This window comes from Ranitomeya imitator, chromosome 1 (genome assembly GCF_032444005.1).
Source record: "Ranitomeya imitator isolate aRanImi1 chromosome 1, aRanImi1.pri, whole genome shotgun sequence".
Classification (NCBI taxonomy): Eukaryota; Metazoa; Chordata; class Amphibia; order Anura; family Dendrobatidae; genus Ranitomeya; species Ranitomeya imitator.
The window spans coordinates 597,983,115-598,010,043 of NC_091282.1; the positions used below are offsets into that span (position 1 = coordinate 597,983,115).

A 26,929-nucleotide genomic window follows, 5' to 3' on the forward strand; every position below is an offset into this window, starting at 1 on the left:
GAAGTTCTTGGGCTTTGCTAATTTCTATCGTCGTTTTATAACTAATTTTTCTAGTGTTGTTAAGCCTTTGACGGATTTGACTAAGAAGGCTGCTGATGTTGCTAATTGGTCTCCTGCGGCTGTGGAGGCCTTTCAGGAACTTAAGCGCCGGTTTTCTTCTGCTCCTGTGTTGCGTCAGCCAGATGTTTCGCTCCCTTTTCAGGTTGAGGTTGATGCTTCCGAGATTGGAGCGGGGGCGGTTTTGTCACAGAGAAGCTCCGATGGCTCAGTGATGAAGCCATGCGCGTTTTTTTCTAGAAAGTTTTCGCCGGCTGAGCGGAATTATGATGTTGGTAATCGGGAACTTTTGGCCATGAAGTGGGCATTTGAGGAGTGGCGTCATTGGCTAGAGGGTGCTAGACATCGTGTGGTGGTCTTGACTGATCACAAAAATTTGATTTACCTTGAGTCTGCCAGGCGTCTGAATCCTAGACAGGCTCGTTGGTCACTGTTTTTCTCTCGTTTCAATTTTGTGGTTTCATACCTGCCAGGTTCAAAGAATGTGAAGGCGGATGCTCTTTCTAGGAGTTTTGTGCCTGACTCCCTTGGAAATTCTGAGCCCTCTGGTATCCTTAGGGATGGGGTGATTTTGTCTGCTGTCTCCCCAGACTTGCGACGTGCTTTGCAGGAGTTTCAGGCAGGTAAACCTGATCGTTGTCCGCCTGAGAGACTGTTTGTTCCGGATAATTGGACCAGTAGAGTCATCTCCGAGGTCCATTCTTCTGCGTTGGCAGGTCATCCTGGAATATTTGGTACTAGAGACTTGGTGGCCAGGTCTTTTTGGTGGCCTTCCTTGTCGAGAGATGTGCGTTCTTTTGTGCAGTGTTGTGAGGTTTGTGCTCGGGCTAAGCCTTGCTGTTCTCGGGCCAGTGGATTGTTGTCACCTTTGCCTATCCCGAAGAGGCCTTGGACGCACATTTCCATGGACTTTATTTCGGATCTCCCTGTCTCTCAAAAAATGTCCGTCATCTGGGTTGTGTGTGATCGCTTTTCTAAAATGGTTCATCTGGTACCCTTGCCTAAGTTACCTTCCTCCTCTGAGTTGGTCCCTCTGTTTTTTCAGAATGTGGTTCATTTGCATGGGATTCCTGAGAACATCGTTTCTGACAGGGGATCCCAGTTTGTGTCTAGATTTTGGCGGACGTTCTGTGCTAAGATGGGCATTGATTTGTCCTTTTCGTCTGCATTCCATCCTCAGACGAATGGCCAGACTGAACGAACTAATCAGACCTTGGAAACTTATTTAAGGTGTTTTGTTTCTGCTGATCAGGATGACTGGGTTACCTTTTTGCCGCTGGCCGAGTTTGCCCTTAATAATCGGGCTAGTTCTGCTACCTTGGTTTCTCCTTTCTTTTGTAATTCGGGGTTTCATCCTCGTTTTTCCTCTGGTCAGGTGGAACCTTCTGATTGTCCTGGAGTGGACATGGTGGTGGATAGGTTGCATCGGATTTGGAGTCATGTGGTGGACAATTTGAAGTTGTCCCAGGAGAAGGCTCAGCAGTTTGCTAATCGCCGTCGCCGCGTGGGTCCTCGACTTCTTGTTGGGGACTTGGTGTGGTTGTCTTCTCGTTTTGTTCCTATGAAGGTCTCTTCTCCTAAGTTCAAGCCTCGGTTCATCGGTCCCTATAGGATCTTGGAAATTCTTAACCCTGTGTCGTTTCGTTTGGATCTCCCGGCATCGTTTGCTATTCATAATGTGTTCCATCGGTTGTTGTTGCGGAAGTATGAGGTACCTGTTGTTCCTTCGCTTGAGCCTCCTGCTCCAGTGCTGGTGGAGGGAGAATTGGAGTATGTTGTGGAGAAGATCTTGGATTCTCATGTTTCCAGACGGAAACTCCAGTATTTGGTCAAGTGGAAGGGTTATGGTCAGGAGGATAATTCTTGGGTGGTTGCCTCGGATGTTCATGCTGATGATTTGGTTCGCGCTTTTCATAGGGCTCATCCTGGTCGCCCTAGTGGTTCTCGTGAGGGTTCGGTGACCCCTCCTCAAGGGGGGGGGTACTGTTGTGAGTTCTGTTTTTGGGCTCCCTCTGGTGGTTACTGATGGTACTGGGTGACTTGTCTTTCCTGGGTCTCTGGGTTCCACCTGTTCCATCAGGATATGGGAGTTTCCTATTTAACCTGGCTTTGCTGGCATTTCCTCGCCGGTTATCAATGTATCCAGTGTGTCTTGTTACCTCTGCTCCCTGCTCCTAGAACCTTCTGGTCAAGCTAAGTTTGGATTTTCCTGTTTTGGTGTTTTGCTTTATTTGGTTTTTTAGTCCAGCCTGCAGATATGTGATTCTTTGCTGCTGGTTGCTCTAGTGGGCTGAAATTGCTCCTCATGTACCATGAGTTGGCACATGAGTTCAAGTAATTTCAGGATGGTTTTTTGAAGGGTTTTTCGCTGACCGCGCAGTTCACTTTTGTATCCTCTGCTATCTAGCTTTAGCGGGCCTCATTTTGCTGAAACTGTTTTCATACTGCGTATGTGCTTTCCTCTCATTTCACCGTCATTATATGTGGGGGGCTGCTATTTCTGTGGGGTATTTCTCTGGAGGCAAGAGAGGTCTGTGTTTCTTCTAATAGGGGAAGTTAGATCTTCGGCTGGAGCGAGACGTCTAGGATCATCGTAGGCACGTTCCCCGGCTACTTTTATTTGTGTGTTAGGTTCAGGGTCGCGGTCAGCTCAGGTTCCATCGCCCTAGAGCTTGTTTGTATCTGTGCTTGTCCTTTAGTGATCCCCTGCCATTGGGATCATGACACTCCTGTTTACAAGAGCCATGGCTTGGACGTCTAGTGGGAAAACGCACACTGATCTCATCAACAATCTTCGAAGTGAGTAATCCCCGTCTAGTTCATCCATGCTTCTGACATCTTGTAGCTTATCTTGATCATTCTTATCTTGTGCGCAGCGTTGTGCCTCCCTGGGGATGTGTGATAAAGCCAGGTGTATGCTGCTCACCTTCATCTCTAGTCCTCGCAGAGTGCGAGCAGTAAAACTTGATTTTCCAATTATAGAGAAATTGTTAAGGAATGTGAAGGTGGGTGGTAGGATGTAATAGAGACATGGCGGCAATTTAGGGGGGCTAGGGCCGCTAACAGGTTACCATTTAAATGTAATACACTTTTATATTCGCAGTGTGATTTCTTTAACCCCTTTCGGCCATTGGACGTACTATTCCGTCCATGTGGGGTGGGCCTTAATTCCCAAGGACGGAATAGTACGTCCAGCGCGATCGTCCGCGCTCACGGGGGGAGCGCGGCCGATCGTGGCCGGGTGTCAGCTGCTTATCGCAGCTGACATCCGGCACTATGTGCCAGGAGTGGTCACGGACCGCCCCCGGCACATTAACCCCTGGCACACCATGATCAAACATGATCGCGATGTGCCGGCGGTGCAGGGAAGCATCGCGCAGGGAGAGGGCTCCCTGCGGGCTTCCCTGAGCCCCCCGCAGCAACGCGATGTGATCGCCTTGCTCCGGGGGTCTCTTACCTCCCTCCCTGCAGCAAGTCCCGGATCCAAGATGGCCGCGGATCCGGGTCCTGCAGGGAGGGAGGTGGCTTACCAAGTGCCTGCTCAGAGCAGGCACTTGGTAACGCTGCAGCGCTGTTTGACAGATCGGTAATCTGTCAGAGTGCTGTGCAAACTGGCAGATCACCGATCTGTATTGTCCCCCCCTGGGACAAAGTAAAAAAGTTTTTAAAAAAATTTCCAAGTGTGTAAAAAAAAAAAAAAAATCCTAACTAATGAAAAAAAAAAAATATTATTCCCATAAATACATTTCTTTATCTAAAAAAAACAAAACAATAAAAGTACACATATTTAGTATCGCCGCGTCCGTAACGACCCAACCTATAAAGCTGTCCCACTAGTTAACCCCTTCAGTAAACACCGTAAGAAAAAAAAAAAAGAGGCAAAAAAACCGCTTTATTATCATACCGCCGAACAAAAAGTGGAATAACACGCGATCAAAAAGACAGATATAAATAACCATGGTACCGCTGAAAGCGTCATCTTGTCCCGCAAAAAACGAGCCGCCATACAGCAACATCAGCAAAAAAATAAAAAAGTTATAGTCCTCAGAATAAAGCGATGCAAAAATAATTATTTTTTCAATAAAATAGTTTTTATCGTATAAAAGCGCCAAAACATAAAAAAATGATATAAATGAGGTGTCGTTGTAATCGTACTGACCTGAAGAATAAAACTGCTTTATCAATTTTACCAAACGCGGAACGGTATAAACGCCTCCCAAAAGAAATTCATGAATAGCTGGTTTTTGGTCATTCTGCCTCACAAAAATCGGAATAAAAAGCGATCAAAAAATGTCACGTGCCCGAAAATGTTACCAATAAAAACGTCAACTCATTCCGCAATAAACAAGACCTCACATGACTCTGTGGACTCAAATATGGAAAAATTATAGCTCTCAAAATGTGGTAACGCAAAAAATATTTTTTGCAATAAAGAGCGTCTTTCAGTGTGTGACAGCTGCCAATCATAAAAATCCGCTAAAAAACTCGCTGTAAAAGTAAATCAAACCCCCCTTCATCACCCCCTTAGTTAGGGAAAAATTAAAAAAATGTATTTATTTCCATTTTCCCGTTAGGGTTAGGGCTAGGGTTAGGGTTGGGGCTAGGGTTAGGGTTAAGGCTACAGTTAGGGTTGGGGCTAAAGTTAGGGTTAGGATTACATTTGCGGTTGGGATTAGGATTAGGGGTGTGTCTGGGTTAGAGGTGTGGTTAGGGTTACCGTTGGGGTTAGGGGTGTGTTTGGATTAGGGTTTCAGTTATAATTGGGGGGTTTCAACTGTTTAGACACATCAGGGGCTCTCCAAACGCGACATGGCGTCCGATCTCAATTCCATCCAATTCTGCGTTGAAAAAGTAAAACAGTGCTCCTTCCCTTCCGAGCTCTCCCGTGTGCCCACACAGGAGTTTACCTCAACATATGGGGTATCAGCGTACTCAGGACAAATTGAACAACTTTTGGGGTCCAATTTCTCCTGTTACCCTTGGGAAAATACAAAACTGGGGGCTAAAAAATAATTTTTGTGGGAAAAAAAGAGATTTTTTATTTTCACGGCTCTGCTTTATAATCTGTAGTGAAACACTTGGGGGCTCAAAGTTCTCACAACACATCTAGATAAGTTCGTGGGGGGGTCTTTTTTCCAATATGGGGTCACTTGTGGGGGGTTTCTACTGTTTAGGTATATTAGGGGCTCTGCAAACGCAATGTGACGCCTGCAGACCATTCCATCTAAGTCTGCATTCCAAATGACGCTCCTTCCCTTCCGAGCCCTCCCATGCGCCCAAACGCTGGTTCCCCCCACATATAGGGTATCAGCGCACTCAGGACAAATTGCACAACAACTTTTGGGGTCCAATTTCTCCTGTTACCCTCAGGAAAACACAAAACTGGGGGCTAAAAAATAATTTTTGTGGGAAAAAATTTTTGTTTTATTTTTACGGCTCTGCATTATAAACTTCTGTGAAGCTCTTGGTGGGTCAAAGTGCTCACCACACATCTAGATAAGTTCCTTAGGGGGTCTACTTTTCAAAATGGTGTCACTTGTGGGGGGTTTCAATGTTTAGGCACATCAGTGGCTCTCCAAACGCAACATGGCGTCCCATCTCAATTCCTGTCAATTTTGCATTGAAAGGTCAAACGGCGCTCCTTCCCTTCCGAGCTCTCCCATGTGCCCAAACAGTGGTTTACCCCCACATATGGGGTATCAGAGTACTCAGGATAAATTGTGCAACAACTTTTGTGGTCCAATTTCTTCTCTTACCATTGGGAAAATAAAAAATTGGGGGCGAAAAGATAATTTTTGTGAAAAAAGTCAAATGGCGCTCCTTCCTTTCCGAGCTCTGCCATGCGCCCAAACTGTGGTTAACCCCCACATATGGGGTATCGGCGTACTCAGGACAAATTGTACAACAACGTTTGGGGTCCATTTTCTCCTGTAACCCTTGGTAAAATAAAACAAATTGGAGCTGAAGTAAATTTTTTGTGAAAAAAAGTTAAATGTTAATTTTTATTTAAACATTCCGAAAATTCCTGTGAAGCACCTGAAGGGTTAATAAACTTCTTGAATGTGGTTTTGAGCACCTTGAGGGGTGCAGTTTTTAGAATGGTGTCACACTTGGGTATTTTCTTTCATATAGACCCCTCAAAATGACTTCAAATGAGATGTGGTCCCTAAAATAAAATGGTGTTGTAAAAATGAGAAATTGCTGGTCAACTTTTAACCCTTATAACTCCCTAACAAAAAAAAAAATTGGTTCCAAAATTGTGCTGATGTAAAGTAGATATGTGGGAAATGTTACTTATTAAGTATTTTGTGTGACATATCTCTGTGATTTAATTGCATAAAAATTCAAAATTGGAAAATTGCAAAATGTTCAAAATTTTCTCCAAATTTCCATTTTTTTCACAAATAAACGCAGGTACTATCAAAGAACTTTTACCACTATCATGAAGTACAATATGTCACGAGAAAACAATGTCAGAATCACCGGGATCCGTTGAAGCGTTCCAGAGTTATAACCTCATAAAGGGACAGTGGTCAGAATTGTAAAAATTGGCCCGGTCCATAACGTGCAAACCACCCTTGGGGGTAAAGGGGTTAAAAAATAAATTTTTGGTCTCCAGAAATGCCCCTTTATATGGGTATGCCCATCTTGGCGAGTGACATATAACTAGAATACAGTATGGCAAAATGTAATGATTGCTGAGGTCTGGCCTCTAAGTCCTTCACTGGTCCAGAGGGCGGAGGAACCTCTGCACAGAAAACTGTCTGACCCCTTCAGGCTCTGAATCAGTGGGGGTCCCAGAGTATTTACTTAGTTTCTCCCACTGACGTGTGAACTTTTTGTTGCAGAAAATGGAGTGATCCGATCTCAGCGCGTGTACGAAGTTCTGCGGACCATGGATCGAGCACATTACATCAGGAACTTCCCATACATGGATTCCCCGCAGAGTATAGGTGCGGCCCTCCTTATTATATGCAGTGTATAGCGTGGGCTTTGCTGCACACAAAATATACAACGACATTTTCCTTGTTGTAGAAAGTTACTACTGCTGCCCCTTCTGGGCTGTGTGGTAGTCATTGTAAGCAAATGCAGGGTACAAGGCTACCATCAGCGCACCCCACATGGTAAGTGCAGGTAACACATAGTAGTTTAGCTGTACTTCATTTACCCTGCTGATACATGCAACTGAGATTTCATGGATGTGACTATGACCCTAATCTGCAAAGTGATGCATCGTGTAGCTGGTGAGGCTAGGGTCTGGTTGTGTACTGGCCAGGGACTGTCTATGGGGCATAAATATAGGAATGGTTACAACCCAGTTTACTGGTCTGGGGCAGTAACTTCCACAGAATGGATGCAGCACAGGAGACGTACTACAGATCGGAGTGAGAGGATGTAATACAGGGAGACAGCTAAACACACTGTGCACCCTGAGTACCGTATAGCCAGCAAGGAGTTGGATGAATCGCATGACCACTGGCTAGATATGAACTGTTAGGATTCATACTACTCTGGACATCCACTTTGGTACTGCGTAGCAGCTGGACCAGGACAGTGCTGTGTCCACATAGGCATGGGCCTGGTGATTGCAAGAGTCGCAGCAACAGCATGGTATAGCTAGGACCTAGTATTCACAAGAGGCATAGCAATGTCATGGTATCACGGGGCCTAGAAAGCACAAGAGGCATAGCAATGTCATGGTATCACGGGGGCCTAGAAAGCACAAGAGGCATAGCAATGTCATGGTATCACGGGGGCCTAGAAAGCACAAGAGGAATAGCAATGTCATGGTATCACGGGGGCCTAGAAAGCACAAGAGGCATAGCAATGTCATGGTATCACGGGGGCCTAGAAAGCACAAGAGGAATAGCAATGTCATGGTATCACGGGGGCCTAGAAAGCACAAGAGGCATAGTCATGTCATGGTATCACGGGGCCTAGAAAACACAAGAAGCATAGCAATGTCATGGTATCACGGGGGCCTAGAAAGCACAATAGGCACAGCAATGTCATGCTATCACGGGGGCCTAGAAAGCACAATAGGCACAGCAATGTCATGGTATCACAGGGGCCTAGAAAGCACAAGAGGCATAGCCATGTCATGGTATCACGGGGCCTATAAAGCACTAGAGGCATAGCAATGTCATGGTATCACGGGGGCCTAGAAAGCACAAGAGGCATAGCAATGTCATGGTATCACAGGGGCCTAGAAAGCACAAGAGGCATAGCCATGTCATGGTATCACGGGGCCTATAAAGCACTAGAGGCATAGCAATGTCATGGTATCACGGGGGCCTAGAAAGCACAAGAGGCATAGCAATGTCATGGAATCACGGGGGCCTAGAAAGCACAAGAGGCATAGCAATGTCATGGTATCACGGGGCCTAGAAAGCACAAGAAGCATAGCAATGTCATGGTATCACGGGGCCTAGAAAGCACAAGAGGCACAGCAATGTCATGGTATAGCTGGGACCTAGTATTCACAAGAGGCATAGCCATGTCATGGTATCACGGGGGCCTAGAAAGCACAATAGGCACAGCAATGTCATGCTATCACGGGGGCCTAGAAAGCACAATAGGCACAGCAATGTCATGGTATCACAGGGGCCTAGAAAGCACAAGAGGCATAGCCATGTCATGGTATCACGGGGCCTAGAAAGCACTAGAGGCATAGCAATGTCATGGTATCACGGGGGCCTAGAAAGCACAAGAGGCATAGCAATGTCATGGAATCACGGGGGCCTAGAAAGCACTAGAGGCATAGCAATGTCATGGTATCACGGGGGCCTAGAAAGCACAAGAGGCATAGCAATGTCATGGTATCACGGGGCCTAGAAAGCACAAGAAGCATAGCAATGTCATGGTATCACGGGGCCTAGAAAGCACAAGAAGCATAGCAATGTCATGGTATCACGGGGCCTAGAAAGCACAAGAGCCACAGCAATGTCGTGGTATAGCTGGGACCTAGTATTCACAAGAGGCATAGCCATGTCTTGGTATCACGGGGGCCTAGAAAGCACAAGAGGCACAGCAATATCAAGGAGCCTAGAAATCACAAGAGGCACAGAAATGTTATGGCATCACAGTGATGTAGTAATCATAAGAGGTGCCGACTGGTGATAAGCGAATATGCTCAGATAATGTTTATCCGAGCACACACGGGTGTTATCCGAGCATCTGGGAGTGCTGGTATATTATGTTCTAGTCCCTGCAGCTGTATGATTTGTGGCTGTTAGTCAGCTTGAACACATGTAGGCATTGCCTATTAGGGTATCCCCACGTGTTGAGGCTGTCTAACAGCCGCAAATCATACAGCCGCAGGGACTAGAACATACGAGCACTCCCATATGCTCTGATAACACCCGAGCATGCTTGGATAAGATGTTATACGAGCATGTTTGCTCATCACTAGTGCCGACCTAAAGTTTGCACTGCTCTGGTCCGGGTGCCACAGAATATCGAAGTGGATGCCAGACCAGATGAGTGAGCATATTTTTGCTACACTTGATCACTGGCTGTCATCGATTTGTGAAAACTGCAGCTTTGAACCTATGCACACAGCTGGATCAGTGTATCAGTGTTATATGGATCTTTACTAATGGGCCTGTAGGCTGCTATTGCCCTTTTATTGTGTCACTGTGTATAACGTACAGTTGAACTTAAACAGTTACATGACCCCGGTTCAGTGGGCACTCTGGTAGTCCAAGGGTGCAATGAACCAGAGCCCTGCAAACCTTCTGCCTGCCAGAACCCCCTGCATTTCTTCTGCTTTGTAAGCCCGGTGTTACACCATTATTACAACATGACATCGCACCGGGATGCCAGTAAGTAAGGGGAGGTTCTGGCTGCCATAGACTACTGACGTAGTCGCTTGACTTTACAAGGCCGGACAAGTGTTTTTGCTCAATTCTAAAGCATGGGAAATTGCCTAACAGCATGCAACGTGATCACACAATACAATAAGACTGCAATATGCTCTTTGTTCCTTTTCTGCTGCTTCTATGGCTGCCCAATGGTCATGCGCCATTTACATGAATATATGTGTTTGTAATGACTCAAACATTATGGATCTAATACAATTTCTCTATTTTAAAGCATGCGCACGCACTGGAGTTGTTAGAAGACAAGCTGCAAGAAGGAGCCAAAGCATTGGACGTGGGCTCGGGCAGCGGCTACCTCACTGCCTGCTTTGCTAGAATGGTTAGTCTGATATTTGGAGAGCAATATAAGAGAGGAGGAAGATTTATTTCCTCTCATGTCCCAGCCCTTCACTGGCAGTTCTCCTATGTGTGTGTACGATACAGCTCCTCTGTGAGTTGAGACACTGGTTTTGGAGCTATGTTTCTTCAGACTGCAGCCCGTCCTGACTCATGACTAGGACGGGTTGCCATTTGAATTATGAGACAGGTCAATTACAAAAAAATTAGCTTGAGTTGCCAATTTCCAGTCTGTAATGTTAATTTTTTGTTGATGGAGCCATGTAAGAGCTTGTTGTTTTCTGCATGAGCTGATGTTTTTATTTGCACTGTATTGGAGTAGATATGATGTTTTGATCACTTCTTATTGCACTTTTTGTAGGTTGCAGTGACAAAAAAACCCTCAGGTCTGGTATTTAGTTATTTTACACTCTGAGCAGCTGTTAAAGGGAACCTGTCACCCCCAAAATCGAAGGTGAGCTAAGCCCACCGGCATCAGAGGCTTATCTACAGCATTCTGTAATGCTGTAGATAAGCCCCCGATGTAACCTGAAAGATAAGAAAAAGGTTAGATTATACTCACCAGGTGCGGTCCGATCCGATGGGCGTCGCGGTCCGGTGCCTCCTATCTTCATAAGATGACATCCACTTCTCTTATTCGCGCTCCGGCACAGGCGTATTTTGTCTGCCCTGTTGAAGGCAGAGCAAAGTACTGCAGTGCGCAGGCGCTGGGCCTCTCTGACCTTTCCCGGTGCCTGCGCACTGCAGTACTTTGCTCTGCCCTCAACAGGGCAGACAAAGTACGCCTGTGCCGGAGCCGCAGAGTGAAGACAAGAAGAGGACGGCATCGTAAGAAGATGGGAGGCCCCGCACCGGACCGCAACGCCCATCGGACAGGACCGCACCTGGTGAGTATAATCTAACCTCTTTTTCTCATCTTTCAGGTTACATCGGGGGGCTTATCTACAGCATTACAGAATGCTGTAGATAATCCCCTGATGCTGGTGGGCTTAGGTCATCTTCGATTTTGGGGGTGACAGGTTCCCTTTAACATCAGCATCAGTCATTGGCTCTGCTTGCTGCTGTTAGAGGCTTATTATTATTATTATTTATTTATATAGCACCATTAATTCCATGGTGGTGTACATGTGATAGGGGTTAAGATTATAGGTCAAGGTTATAGATATCGTTAACAGTAAAAAAATTTACAATGACAGACTGGTACAGAGGGGAGAGTCCTTGCGGACTTACATTCTTCGGGATAATGGGGAAGAGACAGGAGGTCGGTGTGCTGCAGGTCTGGTGGTGGTGAGGTGGCAGTTTGGGTGGTTGGTGAGGCAGCAGCTCGGGTGGTTGGTGAGGCGGCAGAATGGTTATTGTAGGCTTTCCTAAAGAGATGGGTTTTCAGGTTCCGTCTGAAGGATCCGAGGGTGGTGGATAATCGGATGTGTTGAGGCGTGGAGTTCCAGAGGATGGGGGATATTCGGGAGAAATCTTGGATACGGTTGTGTGAGGAACGAATAAGTGTGGAGGAGAGTAGGAGGTCTTGGGATTATCGAAGATTACGTGAGGGAAGATAGTGGGAGATTAGTTCAGAGATATAGGGATGGGACAGGTTGTGGATGGCTTTGTAGGTCACTGTTAGTAGTTTGAACTGGATTCATTGGGGAATTGGGAGCCAGTGGAGGGATTTTCAGGGGAGTAGCGAGGAGAGAGGTGGATTAGCTGAGCAGCAGAGTTGAGGACAGACTGGAGTGGTGCAAGGGAGTTAGAGGGGAGGCCACAGAGGAGGGTGTTGCAGTAATCGAGGCGGGAGATGATGAGGGCATGCACAAGACTTCTAGTAGATTGTGGGCTGAGGAAGGGACGGATTCTGGCAATATTTTTGAGTTGGAGGCAACAGGAGGTGTTAAGAGTTTGGATGTGCGGTTTGAAGGACAGGGCAGAATCGAGAGTTATCCCGAGGCAGCGGATTTCAGGTGCGGGAGAGAGCATCATGCCGTTTACCATAATAGATAGATCAGGTAAGGAGGATTTGGTTTTGTCTACATTGAGTTTTAGGAAGCGAAAGTTGAAGGAGGATATGGCTGACAGACACTCCAGGATTCTGGACAGAAGAGAGGTGACATCTGAGCCAGAGAGGTAGATCTGAGTGTCGTACGCATATAGGTGGTACTGGAAGCCATGGGACTTTGAGTTGTCCTAGGCCAAGGGTATAGATGGGGAAAAAAGTAGAAACCCTAGGAGAGAGCCTTGAGGAACTCCAACAGAGAGGGGGCGGGGTGAGGAGGTGGTGTGGGAGTGGCAAACGCTAAATGTGCGGTCGGAAAGGTATGAGGCAATGCAGGAAAGGGCAAGGCCTTTGATGCCGAGGGAAGAAAGAATCTGTAGCAGTAGGCAGTGGTCGACTGTTGAAAGCAGAGGACAGGTCGAGAAGGAGGAGGAGAACTGTTAGTTTTGGCTGTGAGTAAGTCATTAGCATTTTTGGTCAGAGCAGTTTCGGTGGAGTGGTGGGGGCGGAAGCCAGATTAGAGGTTATCAAGAAGAGAGTTAGACGAGAGGTGGGAGTTGACAATGGACATGCTGCTAAAGGAGTTTGGAAGCAAATGGGAGTAGTGATATGGGGTGATAGCTGGGCATAGCAGTTGGGTCAAGGTTAGCTTTTTTTGAGGATGGGTGTGATGGTGGCATGTTTGAAGGCAGAGGGGAAAGTACCAGAAGATAGCGATAGGTGGAAGAGATGGGTTAGGGCTGGAATGAGCATGTTAGTGAGGTTGGGGAGATGGGAAGGGATGGGGTCAAGTGCACAGGTGATGAGGTGTGATTTGGAAAGGAGGTGAGTAAGTTCTCCTTCAGTGATGTTGGAGAGGGAAGTTATTGGGGAAGGACAGAGGTCTGGTATATGGAGTGGTTGGGGTGGTGGAACAGTAAAGGTTTGCCTTGTTTGGTCGATCTTGTTTTTGAAGTAGGTGGCAAAGTCCTCAGAAGAGATGAGGGGAGTTGATGATGGCGCTCTAGCACAGCACAGCTAGCACCTGCTCGGAATGATGCAGGCTCAGCTCCTGATCCTGCATCAAAGTTAGGGACTTGACAATGGAAGGAAAAAATACATCCAATGTCAGAAGGGGATTATGGTCCAAATTATTAAAATATCATTTGCTGAAAACCTAAAGTGAAGCTCTTAGAAGACGGGAAGAAACACCTAAAAGTTTTCTACTTTTAGTGTAGCGCAAATTACTACTCATCATTTTAAAAGAAATAATGGAAGACAAAATTTAAAAATTTTTTCCAATCTCAAGGCTTTTCTGTTCTCCTCAGGTAGGTGTCACCGGGAAGGTTGTGGGCATTGAGCATATTGAACAACTTGTCCTTGACTCTCTTCAAAATGTCCAGCAAGATGACCCCGAGTTACTGAGCACTGGACGTATCAAGTTTGTAGGCAAGTCACTTGTTTGGCTGGGCAATAGCAATATAATGTGTATAAAAGATTTATTTTTGGGGCCATGTTTTTGGACACATACACAATTAGCAAAGGCATCAGATAACACCCTAGCCCAGTACAGAGCAGCGCTGATTTGATATATATTTTTTGTCCTTCTTAATTTTGTTCTCCCATCAAGCGAGAGAATGAAGACTTTGAAGCTATACACAACCATAACTTATAGAGTAACCATCATTTTAATTTTCCATTCTTAAAGGAAACCAGTCATATCCTTTTTAGCATGTAAACTGTCCCCAGTGCGTTGTTAGTGATGTAATGTGCACCACAAACATGTTTGTTTTTTTGTTTGTTTTTTTTCATTAAAAACGGCGCTGTAATCATGTGCAAAAAGCCCTTTATATAATTAGATCGTAGCTGCTCATGTAGTCATAGGGGTGTGCTTAATTTTGTTCAGTCAAGGTTGGCGCCGCCCATGCAATTTGAATGATGTTCAAATTACATTACGTTTCTTATTTTGACTTGTACTATTGATTTATGGGGGGATGAAAACTGAGCTTTTAGTCTTGAAGGAGCAAACTTCACGATGTTGCTTGGTCTGCATTCTATGTCTGACTTGTAAATCCAATACCGGTTACTCTGTTAAAAAATTTAGCCATTCTCTCACTGTCACAAGTTTGTCACCAGTGGTTTTTTTTTTTTTTTCTGTCCCATCTGAGAACAGCAAAAAAAACCTAAATCCAGCGCTAGGTCACTTACTGGGCTCCTTGCTGTAGTTCTGATAAAACTGTTCTACCTGCTGCAGCTCTGCTTGTCCTCTCTATGATGAGCTCCTGTTATGTAGTCCTCAGTATTCTGAAGCTCAGACTGTATGTGCTTCCACCATTGATTGGCAGCTTTTGGTCCATGCAGTATAGGCAGATGGCTGTCAATCAGTGACGCAGGAGGGTTAGACAGAGCTTATCGTTTAGAGGACTAGCAGAGCTGCAGCAGATAAAACTTTTATCCAAACTACAGCAAGAAGCCTTGTAAGTGACACGGCCCTGGAATCAGAGTTTCTGTTCCTACTTCGTTCTGCTCTCGGATGGGGCAGCAAATGAGAGTGATTTTTGTAGTAGATACCATGGCTTTGTCATCATGAAATCTGGTTGACTAACTGTTTTATGATGTGTCTTTCTTTATGTTGGTTAATGTTTGTCCTTTGTTTGTGCAGTTGGTGATGGCAGGCTTGGGTATCCTGAGGAAGGCCCTTACGATGCGATCCATGTTGGGGCAGCAGCTGCAACAGTACCCCAGGAGGTAAGTGAATAATCTGATCTCAATTCCTCTGCCTCTGCTTGCCTGCCCCTGCTTGTCATAATCATTCTGCTGTTCACTGCACTAGAACTGATATTTAAAGTTAACATTTCTGGATCTTTAACCCCTTCCCGACCCATGACGCCACGTAGGCGTCATGAAAGTCGGTGCCATTCCGACCCATGACGCCTATGCGGCGTCATGGAAAGATCGCGTCCCTGCAGATCGGGTGAAAGGGTTAACTCCCATTTCACCCGATCTGCAGGGACAGGGGGAGTGGTAGTTTAGCCCAGGGGGGGTGGCTTCACCCCCTCGTGGCTACGATCGCTCTGATTGGCTGTTGAAAGTGAAACTGCTAATCAGAGCGATTTGTAATATTTCACCTATTATAACGGGTGAAATATTACAATCCAGCCATGGCCGATGCTGAAATATCATCGGCCATGGCTGGAAATACTAGTGTGCCCCCACCCCACCCCACCGATCGCCCCCCCAGCCCTCCGATCTGGCCGGTACACTGCTCCGGCTCCCCTCCGTCCAGTGCTCCGCTCCCCCCCGTGCTCTTGTCCGCTCCCCCCGTGCTCCAATCACCCCCCCGTGCTCCAATCACCCCCCCGGTGCTCCGTTCCACCCCCCCCGGTGCTCCGTTCCACCCCCCCGTGCTCCATTCCAGCCCCCCCGTGCTCCGTTCCACGCCCCCCGTGCTCCGTTCCACCCCTCCCGCACTCCGATTCCCCCCCCCCCGTGCTCTGATCCCCCCCCCCGTGGTCCCCCTCCACCCCATCATACTTACCGATCCAGCCGGGGTCCCGTCCGTCTTCTCCCTGGGCGCCGCCATCTTCCAAAATGGCGGGCGCATGCGCAGTGCGCCTGCCGAATCTGCCGGCCGGCAGATTCGTTCCAAAGTGCATTTTGATCACTGAGATAGATTATATCTCAGTGATCAAAATAAAAAAAATAATAAATGACCCCCCCCCTTTGTCACCCCCATAGGTAGGGACAATTAAAAAATAAAGAAAAATTTTTTTTTCCACTAATGTTAGAATATCGTTAGGGTTAGGGTTAGGGCTAGGGGTAGGGTTAGGGGTAGGGTTAGGGTTAGGGGTAGGGGTAGGGTTAGGGCTAGGGGTAGGGTTAGGGCTAGGGTTAGGGTTTCGGTATGTGCACACGTATTCTGGTCCTCTGCGGATTTTTCCGCTGCGGATTTGATAAATCCGCAGTGCTAAACCGCTGCGGATTTATGGCGGATTTACCGCGGTTTTTCTGCGCATTTCACTGTGGTTTTACAACTGCGATTTTCTATTTGAGCAGTTGTAAAACCGCTGCGGAATCCGCACAAAGAAGTGACATGCTGCGGAATGTAAACCGCTGCGTTTCCGTGCAGTTTTTCCGCAGCATGGGCACAGCGATTTTTGTTTCCCGTAGGTTTACATTGAACTGTAAACTCATGGGAAACTGCTGCGGATCCGCAGCGTTTTCCGCAGCGTGTGCACATACCTTTAGAATTAGGCTATGTGCACACGGTGCGGATTTGGCTGCGGATCCGCAGCAGTGTTCAATCAGGTTTACAGTACCATGTAAACATATGAAAAACCAAATCCGCTGTGCCCATGGTGCGGAAAATACCGCGCGGAAACGCTGCGTTGTATTTTCCGCAGCATGTCAATTCTTTGTGCGGATTCCGCAGCGTTTTACACCTGTTCCTCAATAGGAATCCGCAGGTGAAATCCGCACAAAAAACACTGGAAATCCGCGGAAAATCCGCAGGTAAAACGCAGTGCCTTTTACCCGCGGATTTTTCAAAAATGGTGCGGAAATATCTCACACGAATCCGCAACGTGGGCACATAGCCTTAGGGTTAGGGTTGGAATTAGGGTTGTGGTTATGGTTAGGGGTGTGTTGGGGTTAGGGTTGTGGTTAGGGGTGTGTTGCGGTTAGGGTTGTGTTTAGGGTTATGGCTACAGTTGGGATTAGGGTTAGGGGTGTGTTGGGGTTAGTGTTGGAGGTAGAATTGAGGGGTTACCACTGTTTAGGCACATTAGGGGTCTCCAAACGCAACATGGCGCCACCATTGATTCCAGCCAATCTCGTATTCAAAAAGTCAAATGGTGCTCCCTCACTTCCGAGCCCTGACGTGTGCCCAAACAGTGGTTTACCCCCACATATGGGGTACCAGCATACTCAGGACAAACTGCGCAACAATTACTGGGGTCCAATTTCTCCTGTTACCCTTGTGAATCAAAAAAAATGCTTGCTAAAACAATTTTTGAGGAAAGAAAAATGATTTTTTATTTTCACGGCTCTGCGTTGTAAACGTCTGTGAAGCACTTGGGGGTTCAAAGTGCTCACCACATATCTAGATAAGTTCCTTGGGGGGTCTAATTTCTAAAATGGGGTCACTTGTGGGGGTTTCTACTGTTTAGGCACACCAGGGGCTCTGCAAACGCAACGTGACACCCGCAGACCATTCCATCAAAGTCTGCATTTCAAAAGTCACTACTTCCCTTCTGAGCCCCGACGTGTGCCCAAACAGTGGTTTACCCCCACTCATGGGGTATCAGCGTACTCAGGAGAAACTGGACAACAACTTTTGGGGTCCAATTTCTCCTGTAACCCTTGGGAAAATAAAAAATTCTGGGCTAAATAATTATTTTTGAGGAAAGAAAACGTATTTATTATTTTCACGGCTCTGCATTATAAACTTCTATGAAGCACTTGGGGGTTCAAAGTGCTCACCACACATCTAGATAAGTTCCTTTCGGGGTCTAGTTTCCAAAATGGGGTCACTTGTGGGGGGTTTCTACTGTTTAGGCACATCAGGGGCTCTGCAAACGCAACGTGACGCCCGCAGAGTATTCCATCAAAGTCTGCATTTCAAAACGTCACTACTTCAATTCCAAGCCCCGGCATGTGCCCAAACAGTAGTTTACCCCCACATATGGGGTATCACCGTACTCAGGAGAAACTGGACAACAAATATTGGGGTCAAATTTCTCCTGTTACCCTTGGGAAAATTAAAAAATTCTGGGCTAAATAATTATTTTTGAGGAAAGAAAACGTATTTATTATTTTCACGGCTCTGCATTATAAACTTCTATGAAGCACTTGGGGGTTCAAAGTGCTCACCACACATCTAGATAAGTTCCTTTGGGGGTCTAGTTTCCAAAATGGGGTCACTTGTGGGGGGTTTCTACTGTTAAGCCACATCAGGGGCTCTGCAAACGCAACGTGACGCCCACAGAGCATTCCATCAAAGTCTGCATTTCAAAACGTCACTACTTCACTTCCGAGCCCCGGCATGTGCCCAAACAGTGATTTACCCCCACATATGGGGTATCATCGTACTCAGGAGAAACTGGACAACAACTTTTGGGGTCAAATTTCTCCTGTTACCCTTGGGAAAATAAAAAATTGCAGGCTAAAAGATCATTTTTGAGAAAATAATTTTTTTTTTTTTTCATGGCTCTGCGTTATAAACTTCTGTGAAGCACTTGGGGGTTCAAAGTCCTCACCACACATCTAGATTAGTTCCTTTGGGGGTCTAGTTTCCAAAATGGTGTCATTTCTGGGGGATCTCCAATGTTTAGGCACACAGGGGCTCTCCAAACGTGACATGGTGTCCGCTAATGATTGGAGCTAATTTTCCATTTAAAAAGCCAAATGGCGTGCCATCCCTTCCGAGCCCTGCCGTGCGCCCAAACAGTGGTTTACCCCCACATATTGGGTATCTGCGTACTCAGGACAAACAGGGCAACAATATTTGGGGTCCAATTTCTCCTATTATCCTTGGCAAAATAGGAAATTCCAGGCTAAAAAATCATTTTTGAGGAAAGAAAAATTATTTTTTATTTTCATGGCTCTGCGTTATAAACTTCTGTGAAGCACCTGGGGGTTTAAAGTGCTCAATATGCATCTAGATAAGTTCCTTGGGGGGTCTAGTTTCCAAAATGGGGTCACTTGTGGGGGAGCTCCAATGTTTAGGCACACAGGGGCTCTCCAAACGCGACATGGTGTCCGCTAACAATTGGAGCTAATTTTCCATTCAAAAAGTCAAATGGCGCGCCTTCCCTTCCGAGCCCTGCCGAGTGCCCAAACAGTGGTTTACCCCCACATATGAGGTATCGACGTACTCGGGAGAAATTGCCCAACAAATTTTATGATCCATTTTACCCTACTGCCCATGTGAAAATGAAAAAATTGAGGCAAAAAGAATTTTTTTGTGAAAAAAAAGTACTTTTTCATTTTTACAGATCAATTTGTGAAGCACCTGAGGGTTTAAAGTGCTCACTAGGCATCTAAATAAGTTCCTTGGGGGGTCTAGTTTCCAAAATGGGGTCACTTGTGGGGGAGCGCCAATGTTTAGGCACACAGGAGCTCTCCAAACGCGACATGGTGTCCGCTAACGATGGAAATAATTTTTCATTCAAAAAGTCAAATGGCGCTCCTTCCCTTCCGAGTCTTACCATGTGCCCAAACAGTGGTTTACCCCCACATGTGAGGTATTGGTGTACTCAGGAGAAATTGCCCAACACATTTTAGGATCCATTTTATCCTGTTGCCCATGTGAAAATGAAAAAATTGAGGCTAAAAGAATTTTTGTGTGAAAAAAAAGTACTTTTTCATTTTTACGGATTAATTTGTGAAGCACCTGGGGGTTCAAAGTGCTCACTATGCATCTAGATAAGTTCCTTGGGGCGTCTAGTTGCCAAAATGGGGTCACTTGTGGGGGAGCTCCAATTTTTAGGCACACGGGGGCTCTCCAAACGTGACATGGTGTCCGCTAAAGAGTGGAGCCAATTTTTGATTCAAAAAGTCAAATGGCGCTCCTTCCCTTCCAAGCCCTGCCGTGCGCCCAAACAGTGGTTTACCCCCACATATGAGGTATCAGCATACTCAGGACAAATTGGACAACAACTTTCGTGGTTCAGTTTCTCCTTTTACCATTGGGAAAATAAAAAAATTGTTGCTAAAAGATAATTTTTGTGACTAAAAAGTTAAATGTTCATTTTTTCCTTCCATGTTGCTTCTGCTGCTGTGAAGCACCTGAAGGGTTAATAAACTTCTTGAATGTGGTTTTGAGTACCTTGAGGGGTGCAGTTTTTAGAATGGTGTCACTTTTGGGTATTTTCAGCCATATAGACCCCTCAAACTGACTTCAAATGTGAGGTGGTCCCTAAAAAAAATGGTTTTGTAAATTTCGTTGTAAAAATGACAAATCGCTGGTCAAATTTTAACCCTTATAACTTCCTAACAAAAAAAAATTTTGTTTCCAAAATTGTGCTGATGTAAAGTAAACATGTGGGAAATGTTATTTATTAACTATTTTGTGTCACATATCTCTCTGGTTTAACAGAATAAAAATTCAAAATGTGAAAATTGCGAAATTTTCAAAATTTTCGCCAAATTTCCGTTTTTATCACAAATAAACGCAGAATTTATTGACCTAAATTTACCACTAACATGAAGCCCAATATGTCACGAAAAAACAATCTCAGAACCGCTAGGATCCGTTGAAGCGTTCCTGAGTTATTACCTCATAAAGGGACACTGGTCAGAATTGCAAAAAACGGCAAGGTCTTTAAGGTCAAAATAGGCTGGGTCATGAAGGGGTTAATATTCCTGTGTAAAAGACCGAAAGAGGCCAGACTGATCCTTAAGATAGCCTATTACATTTTTTTTAAAATGACTATCAAACTAATAATTTGTCAGGGAAAACGAGGTCTTCTCAAACAGGCGATGGGATGGTTATGCTGTGTCTTGTTGTTTAAAGGTGTTTTCTGGTTTCAGTAAACCTCTGTCCAGATGCAGCTTGTTCTAAAAAGAAAACCAGCTATGCTTTTCTCACCCTTCCTTGAACCAGCCTTCTCCACTGCTCCCAGTTTGTTTGTCTGCAGCCAATCGGTGAGCTCAGCCTCTGAGTTAATGGCGATGACATTAGCGCTACAGACAATAGCAGACACTGAGAGTAGCAGCTGGGGACTCGGTGTTAGATCTCCTTTTTTGGTGGGGGGAACGGTTGAGTGGTTTTCAAGAACCCCTTTAATGATTTGCCATTGTTTTCTTTACTCCTGAGCAGCTTTTGAATCAGCTGAAGCCAGGAGGAAGACTCATCCTACCTGTGGGACCCGAAGGCGGAAGTCAAGTTCTTGAGCAGTATGATAAAGATAGTGCCGGAATTATCACAAAAGTCCGCTTAATGGGTGTCATGTACGTCCCACTGACAGACAAAAAATGGCAATGGCCAAAGTAAGAACAACTTGAGATCTTCATCCATAACTTATGGAGGTGTGGTTTGTTTTGAAGGACAAGAACATGTTTTTCTTCCAGCACGTTAATAATCTATTCCAAGGGTTGGATGTAAAAGTTTTCATCTTAGCAACTGTAAAGGTTTATTTCCAACATTCAGAGTTATCACCACAGAGTCAAGAATCAAATTAGAGCTTCAAATGAAGGGCAACAAATAGTAGGAGAGTTCGGGAGGTAGTCTGCACTGCCGATGTTGGACTCCAAAAATCAAGCGGACTCCTGTTTAGAAGTTAGACCAATTTCTTCATCAGGAGAACCACAGTATACTGATAAAGTTGGTCCAACTTCGAAACACATAAAGAAATTTAACCAAGCGGTTGGACCAACTTTATCAGGTTCTCCTGATGAAGAAATTGGTCTAACTTCAAAACACAGAATAATCCACTTGGTCAAATTTCCTTATCGTCTTTGGTTTCTTGAGTCCAACATTGGCAGCGCAGACTACCTCTCCTATTACAGGAATTGACGGCTGGAGGGAGCTGCAGCAGCTGATATATTTAATTCCTCAGTTGTGGGTGAAACAACCCTGTAAGGTGAACATTTCCCTCTCTCACACCATGATGTTCCTCCCTAGGATAAGACCCTATTGCACTTGGTGTCTCTTTTTGCTCAATAGAGCGGAGGCTCAGATGTGTGGCTTCCTTCCTTGTGGGGTGTTACAGAGCCCAGTTCCTGTGATCGGTGGGGGTCCCGGTGGATAGACGATACCTTTTTGATTGTTGGGTATAACCATTTAAGAAAAGGGTCTTTATTGCGCTCTACAATATTTTGTTCCAAACTGAGCACATTGTGCCCTGGAACCATGTATTTAGCACCAAGATTGAGATCAGGGAAAAGTTTTCCAGCTTTGTTCTGACTCTATCCAATCCCATCAATATATTATCATGCTTCCCTTTTTTTTTTATAATGGAAACTGTGAGGAGGTGATTCATGCCTGATGCAGCCAAGCCAGTCATCATTTCAGAGAAAATATACTTTGCAGATCTTCTCAGTGCTGCTAGAGGTGATTGACCGGTCTCTCTTGTGTGCACATAGGGAGAGGCCTGTCAATTAGCTGCAGTAGCATTGTGAAGAGCTGTCCGGGGGCAGCACTGGACTCATTTCCTCCTCTATCATGTTGCTTCATCCAGCAATGTACTGGAGGGGGCTTAATATAGATCAGGAGAAGCATAGTCCTCAGGACCCCTTTCACCCTGCCTGGAGAAAGTGAGGGCGAGTGCCTCTCTCCATAGCTCTGCTTTATAGAGGAGTTGTGCTCTCGCCCTCACTTTCTCCAGGCGACCTGATCTTTTTAAAGCCCCCTCCAGTACATCAGCTGATGAATCCACATGGTAGAGGAAGAAATTAGTTGCGAGGTAATTTTGGGTGTATAACATTAGTGGCAGGCCTATACTTGGGTACTACCTCTGTAAATGTGAGAGTTGACACATGGGCATGGTAGGGAGGATTAGGCAATGTATAGACCTTCTACATCCCCTACTTGCTCCTCGGTGCCACAGATGTGTTTTTTTGAGATTAGGTGAAATCAAACTATTTATTCCCATGGACTGTTCTCCTTCTTGCACATTGTTGGAATGTTATTACTGCAACTGGTAGCCAGTTTGTTACATGGTATGTGAGGCAGTGAGGGGAATCATGTGTCCTCCAGGATGTGTATAGATGCATACTAAACCCACTGGAGAGCATTGTGATTACAGCCACTGCTGATTAAAGCGTTTTTCCCATGAACAAAGTACATTTTAGAATCCTATTAGGAGATACAGAAATTGATAAAAGGAACTAAACCAAAGTGCATTTTAATCACTAGATCTTGGAATAGTAATAAGTTTCACAATTGGATGTTAAAAAAAAAAAAAAAAAGTTCCTGTGCTAAGATAATCTTATAAATGTGCCCCTGCTGTGTACTGTGTAATGGCTGCGTCTAACCGTACAGGGACATGGTCTGATCATACCACAGCTCCTGGGCAAGGGAGGAAGGAAAAGAGAATATACAGACATTACAGCATGAGATCACAGCTCCGGGGCAGGGGAAGAAGCAAAAGAGAGTATACAGACATTACAGCATGAGATCACACCTCCTTGGCAGGGGAGGAAGCAAAGAGAGTATGCAGACATTTCAGCATGAGATCACAGCTCCTTGGCAGGGGAAGAAGCAAAAGAGAGTATACAGACATTACAGCATGAGGTCACAGGTCCTGGGCAAGGGAGGAAGCAAAAGAGAGTATACAGACATTACAGCATGAGATCACAGCTCCTGGGCAAGGGAGGAAGCAAAGAGTATGCAGACATTACAGCATGAAATCACAGCTCCTGGGCAGGGGAGGAAGCTAAAGAGAGGATACAGACATTACAGCATGAGATCACAGCTCCTGGGCAGGGGAGGAAGCAAAAGAGGATACAGACATTACAGCATGAGATCATAGCTCCTGGGCAAGGGAGGAAACAAAAGAGGGTATGCAGACATTACAGCATGAGATCACAGTTCCTGGGCAGGGGAGGAAGCAAAAGAGAGTATACAGACATTACAGCATGAGATCACAGCTCCTGGGCAAGGGAGGAAGCAAAAGAGGGTATGCAGACATTACAGCATGAGATCACAGCTCCTGGGCAGGGGAGGAAGCAAAAGAGGATACAGACATTACAGCATGAGATCACAGCTCCTGGGCAGGGGAGGAAGCAAAAGAGGAGTATACAAAACATTTCCCTGCCTGTTTTTAAGCAATGTTTTGCCTTACAGACAGCAGGAGCTGTGATCTCTCTTTTGCTTCCTCCCCTGCCCAGGAGCTGTGGTATGATCAGACCATGTTTCTGTATGGTCAGACAGTCATTACACAGTACACATCAGGGGCAGCAGGCTGTTACCCTACCTGTGTGGTATTTCCTATGGTACCCTAACAAGATATCCCTCTTAAAATTGATCGCGCTGCTATAATATATTCTGGAACCTATGTATGATTGTCAGTTATATAACTTTCTATATCGTATTGTAGTAAATGTGTGTCTGTTCATTTTGCACGCTGCACTTTATATAAAATTAGTGCGCTTTATTTCATTGGGTTACAAAATGGCCATCGTTTTCCATATAGATAGACTTATTCTACTTCCAGCACCCTATTTGCACTTCTATTTTGGATGATAGGTTGGGAACCACAGGTTCGGTGGTCCTAGGTTGTATGCAGACCAGGTCGGTCTTTTGCAATATTATAGCTTTTTTGTGTTTTTAAATGTTTTTAATCCATTTGTAGCTTATGTTCATTGATTGTTGTTTACATCATACAATTTGGGAGGTGATCACTGCTGTCTACATATTTCTTTCTTGTCCAAATGTGGTTTCATTATTTGCTATGTAGCAGTTGATCCCCAGTGTTTATATGGATAGTGCCCTCCAAACTGTAAGATACAAAGTGCCTTGCCTTGTCTCATGTAGTAATAGAGCTGTACCAGACCTGCTAAATCTAGGTTTTGCTTTTACCATAGGGATGATCTGTGAAAAGTGTTTGGTTCATCACGAGAGAACGCAGCAGTGAAAAAAAATCTGGTCATCAACAATGGTTTCCAAGATGGCGCTGACCCGGATGGCAAGAGGAAGCTTTGTTTCACAGAAAAAATGTTGAATCTGAGATGGGCAATGTAGGGCTATTAATTTACCCCCCTGGGCACAAACGGGTGTTCACAATTATTTTTATATGGGGCGCTATACATATGGAAAAAGGAAAAATAGATTTTAATAGTTTTCTTGTCTTCCACATTGGACGGGATTCTACATGTATTGTTACAGAAGTTGTCCTATTTATAAGCTCCCGTAGACACTATTTGTGCATGGCCATTAAAGGGTGAGTTTGGGCTACTGATAGGCAGCAAATAATAAAGTGATATAGGCTTCTGTTATGGCGCAAAACACTCACTGTCTTGGCTGTCTCATACCTTCCTGGCTGTCTCTCTCGGGCCTTCCCGGCTGTCTCTCTCTCAGGCCTTCCTGGCTGTCTGTCTCTCTCTTTTCCGGCTGTCTCTCTCTCTCTTGGCTGTGTCTCTCCTTCCTGGCGGTCTCTCCCACTGTTGTGACCAAATGTGTATATAGAGCAACCCATTAAAAATGGAACCTGTCAACAGGTTATAGCTATGTAATCTGACAGCAGCCTGATGTAGGCAAAGAGACCCCGATTCTGCTGATGTGTCACTTGGCATATAAGAAGACAAATAAATACAAATGTTGTGTATCTGCTAAGAATTAAAATGCCTAATGTGATACACAGCCAGATGGTATAGAAAACAGAATTTTTATTAACAAATTACATATATATCTTAGTGGATGCTTTCCTGAAACAGAAATTACTTACAAGCAGCATAATACAAAGAATAGCAGGTTTACCCAGAATCCTTTACAGTAGGCGGAGCTATGCAAATCATCTCTTTCCACCCCTGTCTAATCCACTGCGCTTGGAACCGCCAAGCGTGCAATGCTGCGGATTAGTTTCTAAATTTACACAGCCAACCAATTCCTACCTGTGGACACGTGTTTCGGGCTTTAGACCCTCATCAGCACAGGGCTGGAATTGGTTGGCTGTATGGAGTGGGGCTCGGTGAGCAAGCAATACATACATGCTAGCCACCTTAGGGAGAGACCCAAGTTGGGCTAAATGTAGCGGGACGAAAGAGACCGAAAAGCCCTCTACTTAAAGGAAATACATAGTGGATGCTTTCCTGAAATGGAAAGTACTTGCAAGCAGCATAATACAAAGAATAGCAGGTTTACCCAGAATCCTTTGCAGTAGGCGGAGCTATGCAAATCATCTCTTTCCACCCCTGTCTAGCTCCTGCATAGCTCCGCCTACTGCAAAGGATTCTGGGTAAACCTGCTATTCTTTGTATTATGCTGCTTGCAAGTACTTTCCGTTTCAGGAAAGCATCCACTATGTATTTCCTTTAAGTAGAGGGCTTTTTGGTCTCTTTCGTCCCGCTACATTTAGCCCAACTTGGGTCTCTCCCTAAGGTGGCTAGCATGTATGTATCGCTTGCTCACCGAGCCCCACTCCATACAGCCAACCAATTCCAGCCCTGTGCTGATGAGGGCCTAAAGCCTGAAACACGTGTCCACAGGTAGGAATTGGTTGGCTGTGTAAATTTAGAAACTAATCCGCAGCATTGCACGCTTGGCGGTTCCAAGCACTGTGGATTAGACAGGGGTGGAAAAAGATGATTTGCATAGCTCTGCCTACTGCAAAGGATTCTGGGTAAACCTGCTATTCTTTGTATTATGCTGCTTGCAAGTACTTTCCGTTTCAGGAAAGCATCCACTATGTATTTCCTTTAAGTAGAGGGCTTTTCGGTCTCTTTCGTCCCGCTACATTTAGCCCAACTTGGGTCTCTCCCTAAGGTGGCTAGCATGTATGTATATATATCTTAGAGAATTAATAAAAGAAAAGGCCACCAGGTGGCGAAAGAGTACAGGACAAAACAATAGGGTATGCATATACAGTTACATCCATATATATTTGGACAGACAACATTTTTCTAATTTTGGTTACAGACATTACCACAATTAATTTTAAACAAAACAATTCAGATGCAGTTGAAGTTCAGACTTTCAGCTTTTATTTGAGGGTATCCACATTAAAATTGGATGAAGGGTTTAGGA

General features: G+C 45.3%; 1 protein-coding gene across 2 annotated transcripts; it reads left to right on the plus strand.

Annotated features, from left to right (window-relative positions):
* Positions 1 to 2,789: 2,789 nt before the first annotated feature.
* On the plus strand, positions 2,790 to 25,321 carry LOC138657958 (protein-L-isoaspartate(D-aspartate) O-methyltransferase-like). Of its 2 annotated transcripts, none has more exons than XM_069745547.1 (7): positions 2,790 to 2,856; positions 6,906 to 7,010; positions 7,150 to 7,181; positions 10,153 to 10,257; positions 13,572 to 13,692; positions 14,906 to 14,991; positions 21,065 to 21,238. In XM_069745547.1, exons 1-7 carry the CDS (start codon positions 2,802 to 2,804, stop codon positions 21,236 to 21,238), a joined length of 678 nt encoding a protein of 225 aa, XP_069601648.1. In that variant the 5' UTR covers positions 2,790 to 2,801. The 2 variants fall into 2 exon arrangements, with proteins under 2 accessions (XP_069601648.1, XP_069601647.1); XM_069745546.1 differs by lacking the exon at positions 2,790 to 2,856 and adding an exon at positions 24,772 to 25,321 and having other exon boundaries at positions 6,917 to 7,010; positions 21,065 to 21,234.
* Positions 25,322 to 26,929: the final 1,608 nt, after the last annotated feature.

Bases quoted from the DNA above. Each gene is read 5' to 3' on its own strand.
- LOC138657958 (XM_069745547.1), top strand. From the start codon at position 2,802: ATGGCTTGGACGTCTAGTGGGAAAACGCACACTGATCTCATCAACAAT. The intron at 2,857-6,905 runs GTGAGTAATCCC...TTTTTGTTGCAG, and splicing joins TCTCATCAACAATCTTCGAA to AAAATGGAGTGATCCGATCT. The intron at 10,258-13,571 runs GTTAGTCTGATA...TGTTCTCCTCAG, and splicing joins CTGCCTGCTTTGCTAGAATG to GTAGGTGTCACCGGGAAGGT.